Below are 16,383 nucleotides of genomic sequence, written 5' to 3'. Positions count from 1 at the left end.
CTAACGTAAGACTATTACAGTGTCATTGATGCTAACGTAAGACTATTACTTAGTTTCAGTCTAGAGTTATATATCAACAACATTCTATTATAAAATATCCAGATGAAAAATTGTAACTACTACACAGTTTGTAAACAAAAAATTAAATTCACTGGTAAATTTATACAGGTCTTTGAAACAAGAATAACATTTACTAGCTATTTCTCATTTGTATTTAATTTTGGTAAAGTTTATTTAAATCTTTTAAAAATACTTAATGGCTTAACTGTACCTGATGCTGACCTGACTTGACCTGTTGAGGTAATGATGTCCCCACTGTCTGTCCACAGAGTATGACACCAGTTCATAGAGCCAACAGACACAACTTCTATCAAGGTCCTGGCATTGGTGTGGTCAACCCAGCGTTTGCTGACCAGACTAGAGGTTCACCCAGCAAGCTGAGCAGGGTGACACCCAAGTATATTGATGATGATGATGATGACTTAAGGTGGAACAGGGCCTATGACAGTGGTTTAGTAAGTCACTGCTTCACTTCCTGGTAGATTCTTGTACTGAGGCGTTTTTTTCAATAACTCCAGATACAAATTTCAATCGAAATTATCTAATCAATACTATCCCATATAACTTATACATAAGATCCTAATTCAATCTTATTATCCTTGTCAGAAAAAAATTACTATTTATATAACTTATATCAATAATAATTGTTTATAATAAGCTACTGTGAAGAGGATGTGAACTTCACACCCATAAGATTCATGTCTCTAGTCCAATTAAATGTGTCAGATGTAGTCACATGATCTTTTTGTTTCCTTTCACCAGTTTGATGACCTTGATGATGAAAGCTCTAGTGGAAACACCTACAGCTACACCAAAGAGCAGACAGTTTTCACAGACACACATTTATAACAAATCATTCACAGGTTAGGTTTTGTACTGCTAACATTTTACAACTCACCACATGCTCAGGTCCTTTACTGAATACATTATGATGTCCCAAAAAGAAGGGGGTGGAGGGGCTAATTTAAATATATGGAAGTAAATTTTAGCCAGTTTAAATTTAGTGTATGTATCCACTGGATGTAGGGGGAGGCAAACCTGTATTTATCATAGACGTCTTCAATGGATATTTATTCCCTTTTCTAAGTAGTTAATAAAGTACAATATACTTCGCTTTTTGTTTTATCAGAGCAGAGTTATTCACCAGAAAATGTTTGTAGTACACCCCCCCCCCCCCCCCCCACATCAGTCTAACCTGAAGCCATTCTCAATCTTATTATACACCCCTACACCAGTCTAACATGGACCATTCTCAATCTTATTATACACCCCACTCCACCAGTCTAACATGAAGTCATTCTCAATCTTATACACCCCTACATCAGTTTAACATGGACCATTCTCAATCTTATTATACACCCCACTCCACCAGTCTAACATGGACCATTCTCAATCTTATTATACACCCCTACACCAGTCTAACATGAAACCATTCTCAATCTTATTATACACCCCACTCCACCAGTCTAACATGAAGTCATTCTCAATCTTATACACCCCTACATCAGTTTAACATGGACCATTCTCAATCTTATTATACACCCCACTCCACCAGTCTAACATGGACCATTCTCAATCTTATTATACACCCCTACACCAGTCTAACATGAAACCATTCTCAATCTTATTATACACCCCACTCCACCAGTCTAACATGAAACCATTCTCAATCTTATTATACACCCCTAAACCAGTCTAACATGGACCATTCTCAATCTTATTAAACACTCCTAAACCAGTCTAACATGAAGCCATTCTCAATCTTATTAAACACCCCTACATCAAAGATGAAGCCAATCTCAATTTTATTATACACCCCTACACCAATTTAACAAGAAGCCATTCTCAATCTTATTAAACACCCCTACACCAGTTTAACATGAAGCCATTCTCAATCTTCATAGAGCAGCTCAAGTTTTGTCTCTAACAAAACTGTTTGCCACAAGACACTTGTAGAATTTATGTACATTTTATGTGGTCACATATATCTGGTTAAACTGGTTAATATGTAGATTGTAATACCTTATTTTAGTAATCCTTTTAGGCAGTAAGTTATTTATTTTAAAAGCAATTTATTTGATGTAAAATGACTTAATGTAAATCACATGTTGCATGTTTAATTTATTTATCATCAAAGTGATACCTGTCACACAACTAATCTGAAGCATGATGTTCATCAGTCCATAGACTCATTAAGTGTTTAGAAGTACATGTTTTTATAAATGGTTTAATCTGTGTGCTTGGGGAAAAATGAGTTGTGTATGTCATATAATATAATATGCCAGAGATTTTCACTTAACAGATTTAACTACTTACAAGTGATTTTATTTTGTACTTAACATGTTAAAAATAAATCTAACATTCATATTTTTCTTGTTACAACAGTTATTGTGTCTAGATATTGGTAAAAAAAGAAATTAAATTTAAAAACAGGCTTATAAGTTATAATTACACTTCAGTAAAACCATTGATCGCTCATGAAATATCTTCTACTTTTGAGCAACCACAACTTTTCGTATTTTTTGGTTGCATTTTAAAGTTTTTATAATCAGGGTTTTTAACTTTTCTTCTACTTTTTACGAATTGAAAAATGTAACCTCAAACTCTGGTTGGCTGTCATAAGCTCAACATTCTACCACAGTGTTCATTTTTTAATTTAGAAAACTTACAATCAATTTTAGTATCTAATTAGATTATAAATTAGATATTGTGTTAGCATCAGAAGTGAATCTACAAGATTGACCACAGAGATAAAAGTGACAATAACAGAATAATAAGTGTTTAATATAAACATTTATTTACATTACTGATGGCCACAATTTGTGGTCTATAAAGCCTTGTGTAAGAATCATGTAGACAGCGTTGTTTAAAATATCTTGGTGTCATCCAGTTCAGTCATCAAGTGATCATGTGACATCAAGATACTGTGATCATGTTGACAGACTTCTCAGAGTTTAACATATGTGCTGCTTGTTTGTTGCCAATGATCTCAACCAGTTTCTGGGCATCATACCTGTGGATCATATAAAAAAAAAACAGTCTAACCCTCAAGCCTAGACTGGCCCTCGAAAAGCCGGATTGAGGAGCGACAAGGCCGGAGTGTGGACCTACAAGGCCGGACTGGACCCGAATGGCCCATGAGGCAGCTGAGGACGAGACCAGCCTGTGGACCCTACTGGCCCACGAGGCTTGACCGTGGACCCAACTGGCCCACAAGGCCGGACCGTGGACCCAACTGGCCCACGAGGCCGGCCCGTGGACCCTACTGGGCCACGAGGCCAGACTACTGGCCCACGAGGCCGGACCGTGGACCCACTAGGCCAGACATGGGTTCAACTGGCCCACGAGGCCTGACCGTGGACCCTACTGGCCCACGAGGCCGGACCGTGGACCCTACTGATCGAGGCTTGACCGTGGACCCACTAGGCCAGACCGTGGACCCTACTGGCCCACGAGGCCAGACCGTGGACCCCCGGACGTGGACCATACTGGCCCACGAGGCCGGACCATGGACCCCGGACCCTACTGGCCCACGAGGCCGGACCGTGGACCCAACTGGCCCACGAGGCCGGACCGTGGACCCTACTGGCCCACGAGGCCGGACCGTGGACCCTACTGATCGAGGCTTGACCGTGGACCCACTAGGCCAGACCGTGGACCATACTGGCCCACGAGGCCGGACCGTGGACCCCCGGACCGTGGACCCTACTGGCCCACGAGGCCGGACCGTGGACCCCGGACCCTACTGGCCCACGAGGCCGGACCGTGGACCCTACTGGCCCACGAGGCTGGACAGTGGACCCACGAGGCCGGACTGTGGACCCACTAGGCCAGACCATGGGTCCAACTGGCCCACGAGGCCAGACCGTGGACCCTACTGGGCCACGAGGCCAGACTACTGGCCCATGAGGCCGGACCGTGGACCCTACTGGCCCACGAGGCCGGACCGTGGACCCACTAGGCCAGACCATGGGTCCAACTGGCCCACGAGGCCAGACCGTGGACCCTACTGGCCCACGAGGCCGGACCGTGGACCCTACTGGTTGAGGCTTGACCGTGGACCCTACTGGCCCACGAGGCCGGACCGTGGACCCTACTGGCCCACGAGGCCGGACCGTGGACCCTACTGGCCCACGAGGCCGGACCGTGGACCCACTAGGCCAGACTGGACCCGACTGGCCCACGAGGCCAGACCATGGGTCCAACTGGCCCACGAGGCCGGACCGTGGACCCACTAGGCCAGACAATGGGTCCAACTGGCCCACTAGGCCACACCATGGGTCCAACTGGCCCACGAGGCCGGACCGTGGACCCTACTTGCCCACGAGGCCGGACAGTGGACCCTACTGACCCACGAGGCCGGAACGTGGACCCAACTGGCCCACGAGGCCGGACCGTGGACCCAACTGGGCCACGAGGCCGGACTGTGGGCCTGAACTGGCCAATGAGGCCATATTGCTGATCTAACTGGCCCACGTGGCAGGACTGCAGACCTAATTGGCCCATTAGGTTAGGACTGTAGACTGGTTCTACCTAGGAATGAAAGAAATTACCTAGTAAACAAGGCTGTGGTTGTACAAGATTGTCTGTCTGTCTCCATCAGATTTAGCAGCTCAGGGTAAAACTGGGGGTATTGGGGTAGATCAAACCACAGGATATGGTGGATACCTCGCAGTCTAAACCTGTCCAATTGACAGAAAGAAAAAATACATTCTAGCTCTTAGGCCAAGCTCAATTTTTTAGTTTTGCACACATAGCTATTAAAAAAAATTCTGCATAAATTATAGAATTCAGACTTATACTGGGGGTATTGGAACATGATATTGATAATCAAAGCCTAGTTTATCAAAGGCATTTTAATAAGATCTCATGGACACACAAATACTTTAACTTTTAATAGGTGCATTTTTCTATCATTTTAAAAACTACAATTCCACCAATAAACTACCCTATTGAGTGCAAGCCAGATAATAAAACTATAACAATTCCACATTAAATTACCATACCTATTGAGCACAAGCCAGACAGTAAATCTACAACAATTCCACATGAAGTTACCATACCTATTGAGAACACAGCAGACAAGAACCTACCTATAGTGAAAATGTAGCCTCTCTGTGTAAAGCATGAAGTGTGGATGGCGTTTTCTGAAGTGAATTCTGGCATTCCTCATGTGTTTCTCTGTGTCATATCTAAAACAGAATCAAATGATACATGACATGGTTTATCTTTTTTTAAAATGCCATATAAATTTGTGAATTTTTGGTTAAGTACTGTGTGAAATATTCAGATGAATAACAATTAGCTCTATCTGATGAGAAACCAATGTAACTGGTGGGATACTTGCACACACCAGATATTGACTTACTCATTGATGAACAAAAAGTCTGCCTCTGTCTCCCTGAAGTAGTTGCGCAGCATGACAAAGCTGTAGTAGTTGCAGTAGATCAATGTCTGCTTCATCCCTGCTGATGTGTGGTAGGGCACAATCTGGGGGAGAGAATCACAAGGCCGGCATGTCACAGCAGTCTAAACTGACACGCTTTTTAAAATTAGATTACACCTGATTATCATAGTGCAAATTCTACATGAGCTTTTCAAAGCTTAACTGTTGCATGACATGTGTAACTTAATTGTTATATGATATGTAATGAAGGAGCACTGACTTTTTTCTTGAAGTATTCAAACTTGGCTTTTCTTTGGGTCAGGCCATCTGGAGCATCACAAGGTACACGATGAAATATCTGGGCATTTTAAATAGAAAACATTTTTTCTCATTTGTTTTCACACACATTTAGAAGAAAGCTTGTTAGAAGAAAAGTTGGTTGGAACAGAAGTTTGACACAAAAAATGTACAAGTGGAGAAAATTGTGTGTATACCTGTGGTGTGTCTGACACACATGACCTGATTGTTCCAGTCTTAATATCTCTCTGTACCAAAAGTTTGCCTGTGAAATCTTCAGAAAGTCAAGGAAGAAAAACTGGCCTGATGGTCAACACAACACTTGAGTATTTTTATTTAAACTATTATTTCCATCCTGTGGTCAACTAAATACACATTCAGCAGCTAGGCAAGTTATAATTGCTAGTTTTAGCTTATGCTGGTAAAACATTCTCCCACACACTGATACTTTATGTTCCCAAAACTGACACTCCATTTACCCACACACAAAGGATACTGTGACAGTGTTTGTTAAAAATCATCAACAGCTCAGGCAGTATCACACTGCTAAACATCAAAGTCTGACGGAAATGTTTACTCCTGAGGAAAGTTACAGCATTAGTTAGTTACACTTGGTGGTTGTAGGGGAATTAAATCAGATGTAGCACCACAAAAAGGTGGAGATGTGAGTCCTAGGCCTGACATCTAACTTGACTGTCCCCCTGACATCTACCATGTCTGTCCCCTGACATCTAACTAGACTGAACCAGAAGTAAAGTTTGTCACCTACCAGCCATTGATGGCCCACCTGACATCTAACTAGACTGAACCAGAAGTAAAGTTTGTCACCTACCAGCCATTGATGGCCCACCTGACATCTAACTAGACTAAACCAGAAGTAAAGTTTGTCACCTACCAGCCATTGATGGCCCACCTGACATCTAACTAGACTGAACCAGAAGTAAAGTTTGTCACCTACCAGCCATTGATGGCCCACCTGACATCTAACTAGACTAAACCAGAAGTAAAGTTTGTCACCTACCAGCCATTGATGGCCCACCTGACATCTAACTAGACTGAACCAGAAGTAAAGTTTGTCACCTACCAGCCATTGATGGCCCACATTCTGACACGAGAGAAGTCCACTCCATGGGACTCTTTGGGCTGTAGGTGGAGGTGATTCATCACATGCTGTGGGGGGAGGCACAAATTATCTTACAGAAACACAAGCAGCAGTGGGGTTAGTGTAACTATTATTATTTTGTTTAAGTAATGTTTATTTTAGGGAGGTTGAGTTATTTTTTACTTGTAAAATTTTTGTGAAGTGAGATAAGCCATATTAACCCTTTACTGTCTGATACGGCCACAATTGCCCAAGAATTTTCTTGTGTGATAAGTCTGATGCATGCCATTTATGTACGTTTAATGACTGAACTCTCGCTGGTAACAAGACAGAAGATGCTGGCACAGGCATGGAATAACTAGTTTTGTTGACATCATTTTCTTCTGGTGCCATCACTAGCAGTTAAGTTTCTACTAAGTTTTTAACTTAAGAACTTTATTATTTATTATGGGCAATTGAATTTTTGAAATAATACAAAATAAAATACAAATCTGCTAATACAAAATCTACTTTTGATTAGGCTTTATCCATAAAGGAACTAATACTGTGATATTTAGAAAGATATTTAGAAATAGAAAGTAGCACCAGTGATCACATATTTTTTTGCATTGAAAATCATTTATTGCAATTATATTAGAAGTTGCTTATTTTGTTTATTTTTTTTCTGGGAGTAATGTTATTTATGTTATTTAACCTTATACATAATAAACTGAGACCATTTTCTTGTATAATGCTTTTTGTTTAACTTTTTTTTAGTGTATGTGGATATTTTAAAAAAAAAAAAAGGTGCTGTTGTTAAAAAATACTTCATAGGTAAAATTGTAAAGGGTTAAGGGATGTTAGATAAAAACATTTGTAAAGTCTGGGATAGGTGGTAGAAAACTGATGAGGTAAGACTTTAGTAACACCAGCAACATACAACCTGACTCACCGTGAAATGATCCCAGTTCTGCATGAGAAAGATGTCTGCCTGGTCAATGATTAAAACTTCAATTGATGAAAGGAAGTCGTAATCTCGATCACGGTCACTACAAACATAAACAAATGAGAACTCATTCATTTTACGCTAGAAAATCTTTTTGCCTGCTTGTTCTGGACCTGGGAGGCTAACTCCCCTTAATGACAGCTGACCTGAGGCCAAATGACAGCTGACCTGAGGCCAAATGACAGCTGACCTGAGGCCAATGAAAACTCACCCTTCCAGGCCAATGACTGTGCGGAGGCCAAGTGGTGAGGCCAAGATGATGTCAGACTCATAGAATGGGCTGTAGAGACGCACACTTTTTTTAGCTATGCTTAGACCAACACGGAAGTTGTCATCAATGTTGCCTTCAAATGTTTTCTTAAAGTCATCTGTGGAGAAACATTAAGTACACTCTGTAGCCTATAAGCTGTTTGTGTTCACGTCAGTCGATAAAATTTTTTTTTATACATAATACTTTAAAAAAAACCAACAACTCCTGAGTTTACCTGGCTTGTATGTTTTCTCTGCCAGGTTGGACTTGTCCAGCTCTGAGTACTCACTCTCAAATCTCTTCCTGCTGCTCACACCCACCTGAAACATGGAGGGATATGGTGGAGCACGGGCAAAATTAATCTTTGATATGGTGGGGCACGGGCAAAATTAATCTTTGATATGGTGGGGCACGGGCAAAATTAATCTTTGATATGGTGGGGCACGGGCAAAATTAATCTTTGATATGGTGGGGCACGGGCTAAATTAATCTTTGATATGGTGGGGCACAGGCAAAATTAATCTTTGATATGGTGGGGCACAGGCTAAATTAATCTTTGACTGACAGTTGATATGGTGGGGAACTAAATACATAAATACATTTATGACTTGAGACAGCTGTCACAAGTAAACTGCCAATCTTTACCTTCTCTGATGAGGACAACAAACTGATGATCATGTTGAACACCTTGAGGGCGCGGTCTCTGTAGGGCAGCAGGATGAGAACTTTGGGGCGGGTCAGGCCCTGGTCCCTGTACTCTACACTGGAAGTAGAAACATAGAAACAATGGTGGCCACTGAGAGAGAAGTAGAAACAGAAACAATGGTGACTCATGGCCACTGAGAGCACAATTAAAAAAGCTGATAATTTTTGCTTAAACCATTTCCTGCCCAGGGCATCAAAACGATTTTAATTCCCCTACAGCTGGGCAAAAAGACGATGCTGTTTTCAACCACGGCACGTTAAAATAATAAATCATTTAAAAATAACCACTTATTTTTTAAAATGTAAGATTAAAAGCATTATACACAAAATTGGTCAGATTTTATTTTGTATGAGATTAAAACGTGTAATAGTTTACTAATGATAAATATAAATGACATTGATCGCAAAAACAAGCAAACAAAACAATAATTCTAATATTTCTATAAAAATGTATTTTAAATGCTAAAAACTAAAACAAAAAATTTAAAAAGGCATTTTAATTAGATTTTATTTAACTAATTATATTGCTTTTATTTAACTAACTTAAAATTTAACTATTTTATTTAACTAATTATATTATTTAACTAATTATATTGTAACTTTTTTAAAAAAACCTAAGAAAATGAGCCACTAGTGATAAAACTACAAGAAAACAAGATAAATAAAACTTATTATTTCCTATTTCTGCCAGTATCTTCAAAATCTTGTTAGTATAAGCAATGAGAGTTCCATTATTAGATGTAAATAAATTTGTGTATTGAACATCAGGACATACTCATCATCATCCTTGTTTTTCTTGCTCTTTATTTTTGTGTTGTGAGCCACCACACGACTTCTGGTCCTGAAAGGTTTTAGATCCAACATAAAACAACACAAAAAGTTTTAGAACCAACATAAAACAACACAAAAAGTTTTAGATCCAACATAAAACAACACACAAAGTTTTAGATCCAACATAAAACAACACAAAAAGTTTTAGATCCAACATAAAACAACACAAAAAGTTTTAGATCCAACATAAAAAGTTTTAGATTAACCTCAAAACAGTTTTTAGATTAACATAGAAAAAAAACACCTAGATTTTAGATCCATTAAAAAAAAACAACACAAAAGTTTTTAGAATTAACATAAAAAAAACAGTTTTTAGATTACCATTAAAATACCCAAAATGATAGTTTTCACACCTATCTGGCTACTTACTTGAGAATGTGGTTGAGGGCATGCAGACAATAAACCATCCTGACCTCCTCAGTGTTGTGGTGTGTTTCTTTAGGGTACAACAGATCCTGGTAGCCATTGATGGCACAGAACAGGCGATGTTGGAAATGGTTCAGTGATTCTAGGGAGACAATAGATACTGCCAGTCTGATCCATCAACATGTAGGCTTTACATAGAATTGGATCAGTGTGCTCAACACTGACGCTTTTAACGTGTGAGGAAAGAACTTACATTGATAACCAAATGTCCACTTACCTTCAGACTTAAGCTCACCACTGGCCAGCAAATGTCCACTTACCTTTAGCTCACCACTGGCCAGCAAATGTCCACTTACCTTTAGCTCAACACTGGCCAGCAAATATCCACTTACCTCCAGGCTTTAGCTCAACACTGGCCAGCAAATTTCCACTTACCTCCAGGCTTTAGCTCAACACTGGCCAGCAAATATCCACTTACCTTTAGCTCAACACTGGCCAGCAAATGTCCACTTACCTCCAGGCTTTAGCTCGACACTGGCCAGCAAATGTCCACTTACCTCCAGACTTTAGCTCAACACTGGCCAGCAAATGTCCACTTACCTTCAGACTTTAGCTCAACACTGGCCAGCAAATGTCCACTTACCTTCAGACTTTAGCTCAACACTGGCCAGCAAATGTCCACTTACCTTCAGACTTTAGCTCAACACTGGCCAGCAAATGTCAACTTACCTCCAGACTTTAGCTCAACACTGGCCAGCAAATGTCAACTTACCTCCAGACTTTAGCTCAACACTGGCCAGCAAATGTCAACTTACCTCCAGGCTTTAGCTCAACACTGGCCAGCAAATGTCAACTTACCTCCAGGCTTTAGCTCAACATTGGCCAGCAAATGTCCACTTACCTTTAGCTCAACACTGGCCAGCAAATGTCCACTTACCTTTAGCTCAACACTGGCCAGCAAATGTCCACTTACCTCCAGACTTTAGCTCAACACTGGCCAGCAAATGTCCACTTACCTTCAGACTTTAGCTCAACACTGGCCAGCAAATGTCCACTTACCTTCAGACTTTAGCTCAACACTGGCCAGCAAATGTCAACTTACCTCCAGGCTTTAGCTCAACACTGGCCAGCAAATGTCCACTTACCTCCAGACTTTAGCTCAACACTGGCCAGCAAATGTCCACTTACCTTTAGCTCAACACTGGCCAGCAAATGTCCACTTACCTTCAGACTTTAGCTCAACACTGGCCAGCAAATATCCACTTACCTTTAGCTCAACACTGGCCAGCAAATGTCCACTTACCTCCAGGCTTTAGCTCAACACTGGCCAGCAAATATCCACTTACCTCCAGGCTTTAGCTCAACACTGGCCAGCAAATGTCCACTTACCTCCAGGCTTTAGCTCAACACTGGCCAGCAAATGTCCACTTACCTTTAGCTCACCACTGGCCAGCAAATGTCCACTTACCTCCAGGCTTAAGCTCAACACTGGCCAGCAAATGTCAACTTACCTCCAGACTTTAGCTCAACACTGGCCAGCAAATGTCAACTTACCTCCAGACTTTAGCTCAACACTGGCCAGCAAATGTCAACTTACCTCCAGGCTTTAGCTCAACACTGGCCAGCAAATGTCCACTTACCTTTAGCTCAACACTGGCCAGCAAATGTCCACTTACCTTTAGCTCAACACTGGCCAGCAAATGTCCACTTACCTTCAGACTTTAGCTCAACACTGGCCAGCAAATATCCACTTACCTCCAGACTTTAGCTCAACACTGGCCAGCAAATGTCCACTTACCTCCAGGCTTTAGCTCAACACTGGCCAGCAAATGTCCACTTACCTCCAGGCTTTAGCTCAACACTGGCCAGCAAATGTCAACTTACCTCCAGACTTTAGCTCAACACTGGCCAGCAAATGTCCACTTACCTCCAGGCTTTAGCTCAACACTGGCCAGCAAATGTCCACTTACTTCAGGCTTTAGCTCAACACTGGCCAGTAAATGTCCACTTACCTCCAGGCTTTAGCTCAACACTGGCCAGCAAATGTCCACTTACCTCCAGGCTTTAGCTCAACACTGGCCAGCAAATGTCCACTTACCTTTAGCTCAACACTGGCCAGCAAATGTCCACTTACCTTTAGCTCAACACTGGCCAGCAAATGTCCACTTACCTTCAGACTTTAGCTCAACACTGGCCAGCAAATGTCCACTTACCTCCAGGCTTTAGCTCGACACTGGCCAGCAAATGTCCACTTACCTCCAGGCTTTAGCTTGACACTGGCCAGCAAATGTCCACTTACCTTTAGCTCAACACTGGCCAGCAAATGTCCACTTACCTTTAGCTCAACACTGGCCAGCAAATGTCCACTTACCTTCAGGCTTTAGCTCACCACTGGCCAGCAAATGTCCACTTACCTTCAGACTTTAGCTCAACACTGGCCAGCAAATGTCCACTTACCTTCAGGCTTTAGCTCACCACTGGCCAGCAAATGTCCACTTACCTTCAGACTTTAGCTCAACACTGGCCAGCAAATGTCCACTTACCTTCAGGCTTTAGCTCACCACTGGCCAGCAAATGTCCACTTACCTCCAGACTTTAGCTCAACACTGGCCATCAAATGTCCACTTACCTTTAGCTCAACACTGGCCAGCAAATGTCCACTTACCTCCAGACTTTAGCTCAACACTGGCCAGCAAATGTCAACTTACCTTAAGCTCAACACTGGCCAGCAAATGTCCACTTACTTCAGGCTTTAGCTCAACACTGGCCAGCAAATGTCCACTTACCTCCAGGCTTTAGCTCAACACTGGCCAGCAAATGTCAACTTACCTCCAGACTTTAGCTCAACACTGGCCAGCAAATGTCCACTTACCTTTAGCTCAACACTGGCCAGCAAATGTCCACTTACCTCCAGGCTTTAGCTCAACACTGGCCAGCAAATATCCACTTACCTCCAGGCTTTAGCTCAACACTGGCCAGCAAATGTCCACTTACTTCAGGCTTTAGCTCAACACTGGCCAGCAAATGTCCACTTACCTCCAGGCTTTAGCTCAACACTGGCCAGCAAATGTCCACTTACCTTTAGCTCAACACTGGCCAGCAAATGTCCACTTACCTCCAGGCTTTAGCTCAACACTGGCCAGCAAATGTCAACTTACCTCCAGACTTTAGCTCAACACTGGCCAGCAAATGTCAACTTACCTCCAGACTTTAGCTCAACACTGGCCAGCAAATGTCCACTTACCTTTAGCTCAACACTGGCCAGCAAATGTCCACTTACCTCCAGGCTTTAGCTCAACACTGGCCAGCAAATTTCCACTTACCTCCAGACTTTAGCTCAACACTGGCCAGCAAATGTCCACTTACCTCCAGACTTTAGCTCAACACTGGCCAGCAAATGTCCACTTACCTTTAGCTCAACACTGGCCAGCAAATGTCCACTTACCTTCAGGCTTTAGCTCACCACTGGCCAGCAAATGTCCACTTACCTTCAGACTTTAGCTCAACACTGGCCAGCAAATGTCCACTTACCTTCAGGCTTTAGCTCACCACTGGCCAGCAAATGTCCACTTACCTCCAGACTTTAGCTCAACACTGGCCAGCAAATGTCCACTTACCTTTAGCTCAACACTGGCCAGCAAATGTCCACTTACCTCCAGACTTTAGCTCAACACTGGCCAGCAAATCTCAACTTACCTTAAGCTCAACACTGGCCAGCAAATGTCCACTTACTTCAGGCTTTAGCTCAACACTGGCCAGCAAATGTCCACTTACCTCCAGACTTTAGCTCAACACTGGCCAGCAAATGTCAACTTACCTCCAGACTTTAGCTCAACACTGGCCAGCAAATGTCCACTTACCTTTAGCTCAACACTGGCCAGCAAATGTCCACTTACCTCCAGGCTTTAGCTCAACACTGGCCAGCAAATTTCCACTTACCTCCAGACTTTAGCTCAACACTGGCCAGCAAATGTCCACTTACCTCCAGACTTTAGCTCAACACTGGCCAGCAAATGTCCACTTACCTTTAGCTCAACACTGGCCAGCAAATGTCCACTTACCTTCAGGCTTTAGCTCACCACTGGCCAGCAAATGTCCACTTACCTTCAGACTTTAGCTCAACACTGGCCAGCAAATGTCCACTTACCTTCAGGCTTTAGCTCACCACTGGCCAGCAAATGTCCACTTACCTCCAGACTTTAGCTCAACACTGGCCAGCAAATGTCCACTTACCTTTAGCTCAACACTGGCCAGCAAATGTCCACTTACCTCCAGACTTTAGCTCAACACTGGCCAGCAAATGTCAACTTACCTTAAGCTCAACACTGGCCAGCAAATGTCCACTTACTTCAGGCTTTAGCTCAACACTGGCCAGCAAATGTCCACTTACCTCCAGGCTTTAGCTCAACACTGGCCAGCAAATGTCAACTTACCTCCAGACTTTAGCTCAACACTGGCCAGCAAATGTCCACTTACCTCCAGGCTTTAGCTCAACACTGGCCAGCAAATTTCAACTTACCTCCAGACTTTAGCTCAACACTGGCCAGCAAATGTCCACTTACCTTTAGCTCAACACTGGCCAGCAAATGTCCACTTACCTCCAGGCTTTAGCTCAACACTGGCCAGCAAATTTCCACTTACCTCCAGACTTTAGCTCAACACTGGCCAGCAAATGTCCACTTACCTTCAGACTTTAGCTCAACACTGGCCAGCAAATGTCCTCTTACCTCCAGGCTTTAGCTCAACACTGGCCAGCAAATGTCAACTTACCTTAAGCTCAACACTGGCCAGCAAATGTCCACTTACTTCAGGCTTTAGCTCAACACTGGCCAGCAAATGTCAACTTACCTCCAGACTTTAGCTCAACACTGGCCAGCAAATGTCCACTTACCTTTAGCTCAACACTGGCCAGCAAATGTCCACTTACCTCCAGGCTTTAGCTCAACACTGGCCAGCAAATGTCCACTTACCTCCAGGCTTTAGCTCACCACTGGCCAGCAAATATCCACTTACCTCCAGGCTTTAGCTCAACACTGGCCAGCAAATGTCCACTTACTTCAGGCTTTAGCTCAACACTGGCCAGCAAATGTCCACTTACCTCCAGGCTTTAGCTCAACACTGGCCAGCAAATGTCCACTTACCTTTAGCTCAACACTGGCCAGCAAATGTCCACTTACCTCCAGGCTTTAGCTCAACACTGGCCAGCAAATGTCAACTTACCTCCAGACTTTAGCTCAACACTGGCCAGCAAATGTCCACTTACCTTTAGCTCAACACTGGCCAGCAAATGTCCACTTACCTTCAGGCTTTAGCTCACCACTGGCCAGCAAATGTCCACTTACCTTCAGACTTTAGCTCAACACTGGCCAGCAAATGTCCACTTACCTTCAGGCTTTAGCTCACCACTGGCCAGCAAATGTCCACTTACCTCCAGACTTTAGCTCAACACTGGCCAGCAAATGTCCACTTACCTTTAGCTCAACACTGGCCAGCAAATGTCCACTTACCTCCAGGCTTTAGCTCAACACTGGCCAGCAAATGTCAACTTACCTCCAGACTTTAGCTCAACACTGGCCAGCAAATGTCAACTTACCTCCAGACTTTAGCTCAACACTGGCCAGCAAATGTCCACTTACCTTTAGCTCAACACTGGCCAGCAAATGTCCACTTACCTCCAGGCTTTAGCTCAACACTGGCCAGCAAATTTCCACTTACCTCCAGACTTTAGCTCAACACTGGCCAGCAAATGTCCACTTACCTCCAGACTTTAGCTCAACACTGGCCAGCAAATGTCCACTTACCTTTAGCTCAACACTGGCCAGCAAATGTCCACTTACCTTCAGGCTTTAGCTCACCACTGGCCAGCAAATGTCCACTTACCTTCAGACTTTAGCTCAACACTGGCCAGCAAATGTCCACTTACCTTCAGGCTTTAGCTCACCACTGGCCAGCAAATGTCCACTTACCTCCAGACTTTAGCTCAACACTGGCCAGCAAATGTCCACTTACCTTTAGCTCAACACTGGCCAGCAAATGTCCACTTACCTCCAGACTTTAGCTCAACACTGGCCAGCAAATCTCAACTTACCTTAAGCTCAACACTGGCCAGCAAATGTCCACTTACTTCAGGCTTTAGCTCAACACTGGCCAGCAAATGTCCACTTACCTCCAGACTTTAGCTCAACACTGGCCAGCAAATGTCAACTTACCTCCAGACTTTAGCTCAACACTGGCCAGCAAATGTCCACTTACCTTTAGCTCAACACTGGCCAGCAAATGTCCACTTACCTCCAGGCTTTAGCTCAACACTGGCCAGCAAATTTCCACTTACCTCCAGACTTTAGCTCAACACTGGCCAGCAAATGTCCACTTACCTCCAGACTTTAGCTCAACACTGGCCA

General features: G+C 43.2%; 2 protein-coding genes across 3 annotated transcripts in view; one reads left to right on the top strand and one right to left on the bottom strand.

Annotated features, from left to right (window-relative positions):
* Positions 1-1,103, top strand: part of LOC131941211 (usherin) — a 91,362-nt gene extending 90,259 nt beyond the window's left edge. The window contains exons 79-80 of the mRNA XM_059300267.1: positions 330-515; positions 823-1,103. Of these exons, the coding sequence (XP_059156250.1) occupies positions 330-515; positions 823-909 (273 nt within the window). The 3' untranslated portion in view covers positions 910-1,103. The remainder of the gene's footprint in view (positions 1-329; positions 516-822) is intronic.
* Positions 1,104-2,866: 1,763 nt separating this feature from the next.
* LOC131941238 (U3 small nucleolar RNA-associated protein 25 homolog) overlaps positions 2,867-16,383 on the bottom strand; it is a 34,785-nt gene continuing 21,268 nt past the window's right edge. For both annotated transcript variants that reach the window (XM_059300353.1, XM_059300354.1), the window contains exons 8-21: positions 9,986-10,124; positions 9,561-9,626; positions 8,726-8,843; positions 8,316-8,400; positions 8,042-8,198; positions 7,777-7,873; positions 6,828-6,913; positions 6,240-6,322; positions 5,941-6,017; positions 5,727-5,804; positions 5,429-5,550; positions 5,154-5,252; positions 4,614-4,742; positions 2,867-3,073 (exon numbers count right to left, since the gene is read on the bottom strand). In XM_059300353.1, the coding sequence (XP_059156336.1) occupies positions 2,977-3,073; positions 4,614-4,742; positions 5,154-5,252; positions 5,429-5,550; positions 5,727-5,804; positions 5,941-6,017; positions 6,240-6,322; positions 6,828-6,913; positions 7,777-7,873; positions 8,042-8,198; positions 8,316-8,400; positions 8,726-8,843; positions 9,561-9,626; positions 9,986-10,124 (1,433 nt within the window). In that variant the 3' untranslated portion in view covers positions 2,867-2,976. The remainder of the gene's footprint in view (positions 3,074-4,613; positions 4,743-5,153; positions 5,253-5,428; positions 5,551-5,726; positions 5,805-5,940; positions 6,018-6,239; positions 6,323-6,827; positions 6,914-7,776; positions 7,874-8,041; positions 8,199-8,315; positions 8,401-8,725; positions 8,844-9,560; positions 9,627-9,985; positions 10,125-16,383) is intronic.

Source organism: Physella acuta, unplaced genomic scaffold (assembly GCF_028476545.2).
Source record: "Physella acuta isolate Inbredline_101_S28 unplaced genomic scaffold, ASM2847654v3 ptg000353l, whole genome shotgun sequence".
Classification (NCBI taxonomy): domain Eukaryota; kingdom Metazoa; phylum Mollusca; class Gastropoda; family Physidae; genus Physella; species Physella acuta.
The sequence above is the reverse complement of the archived record's forward strand: the minus strand, read 5'-3'. Positions and strand labels throughout refer to the sequence as shown.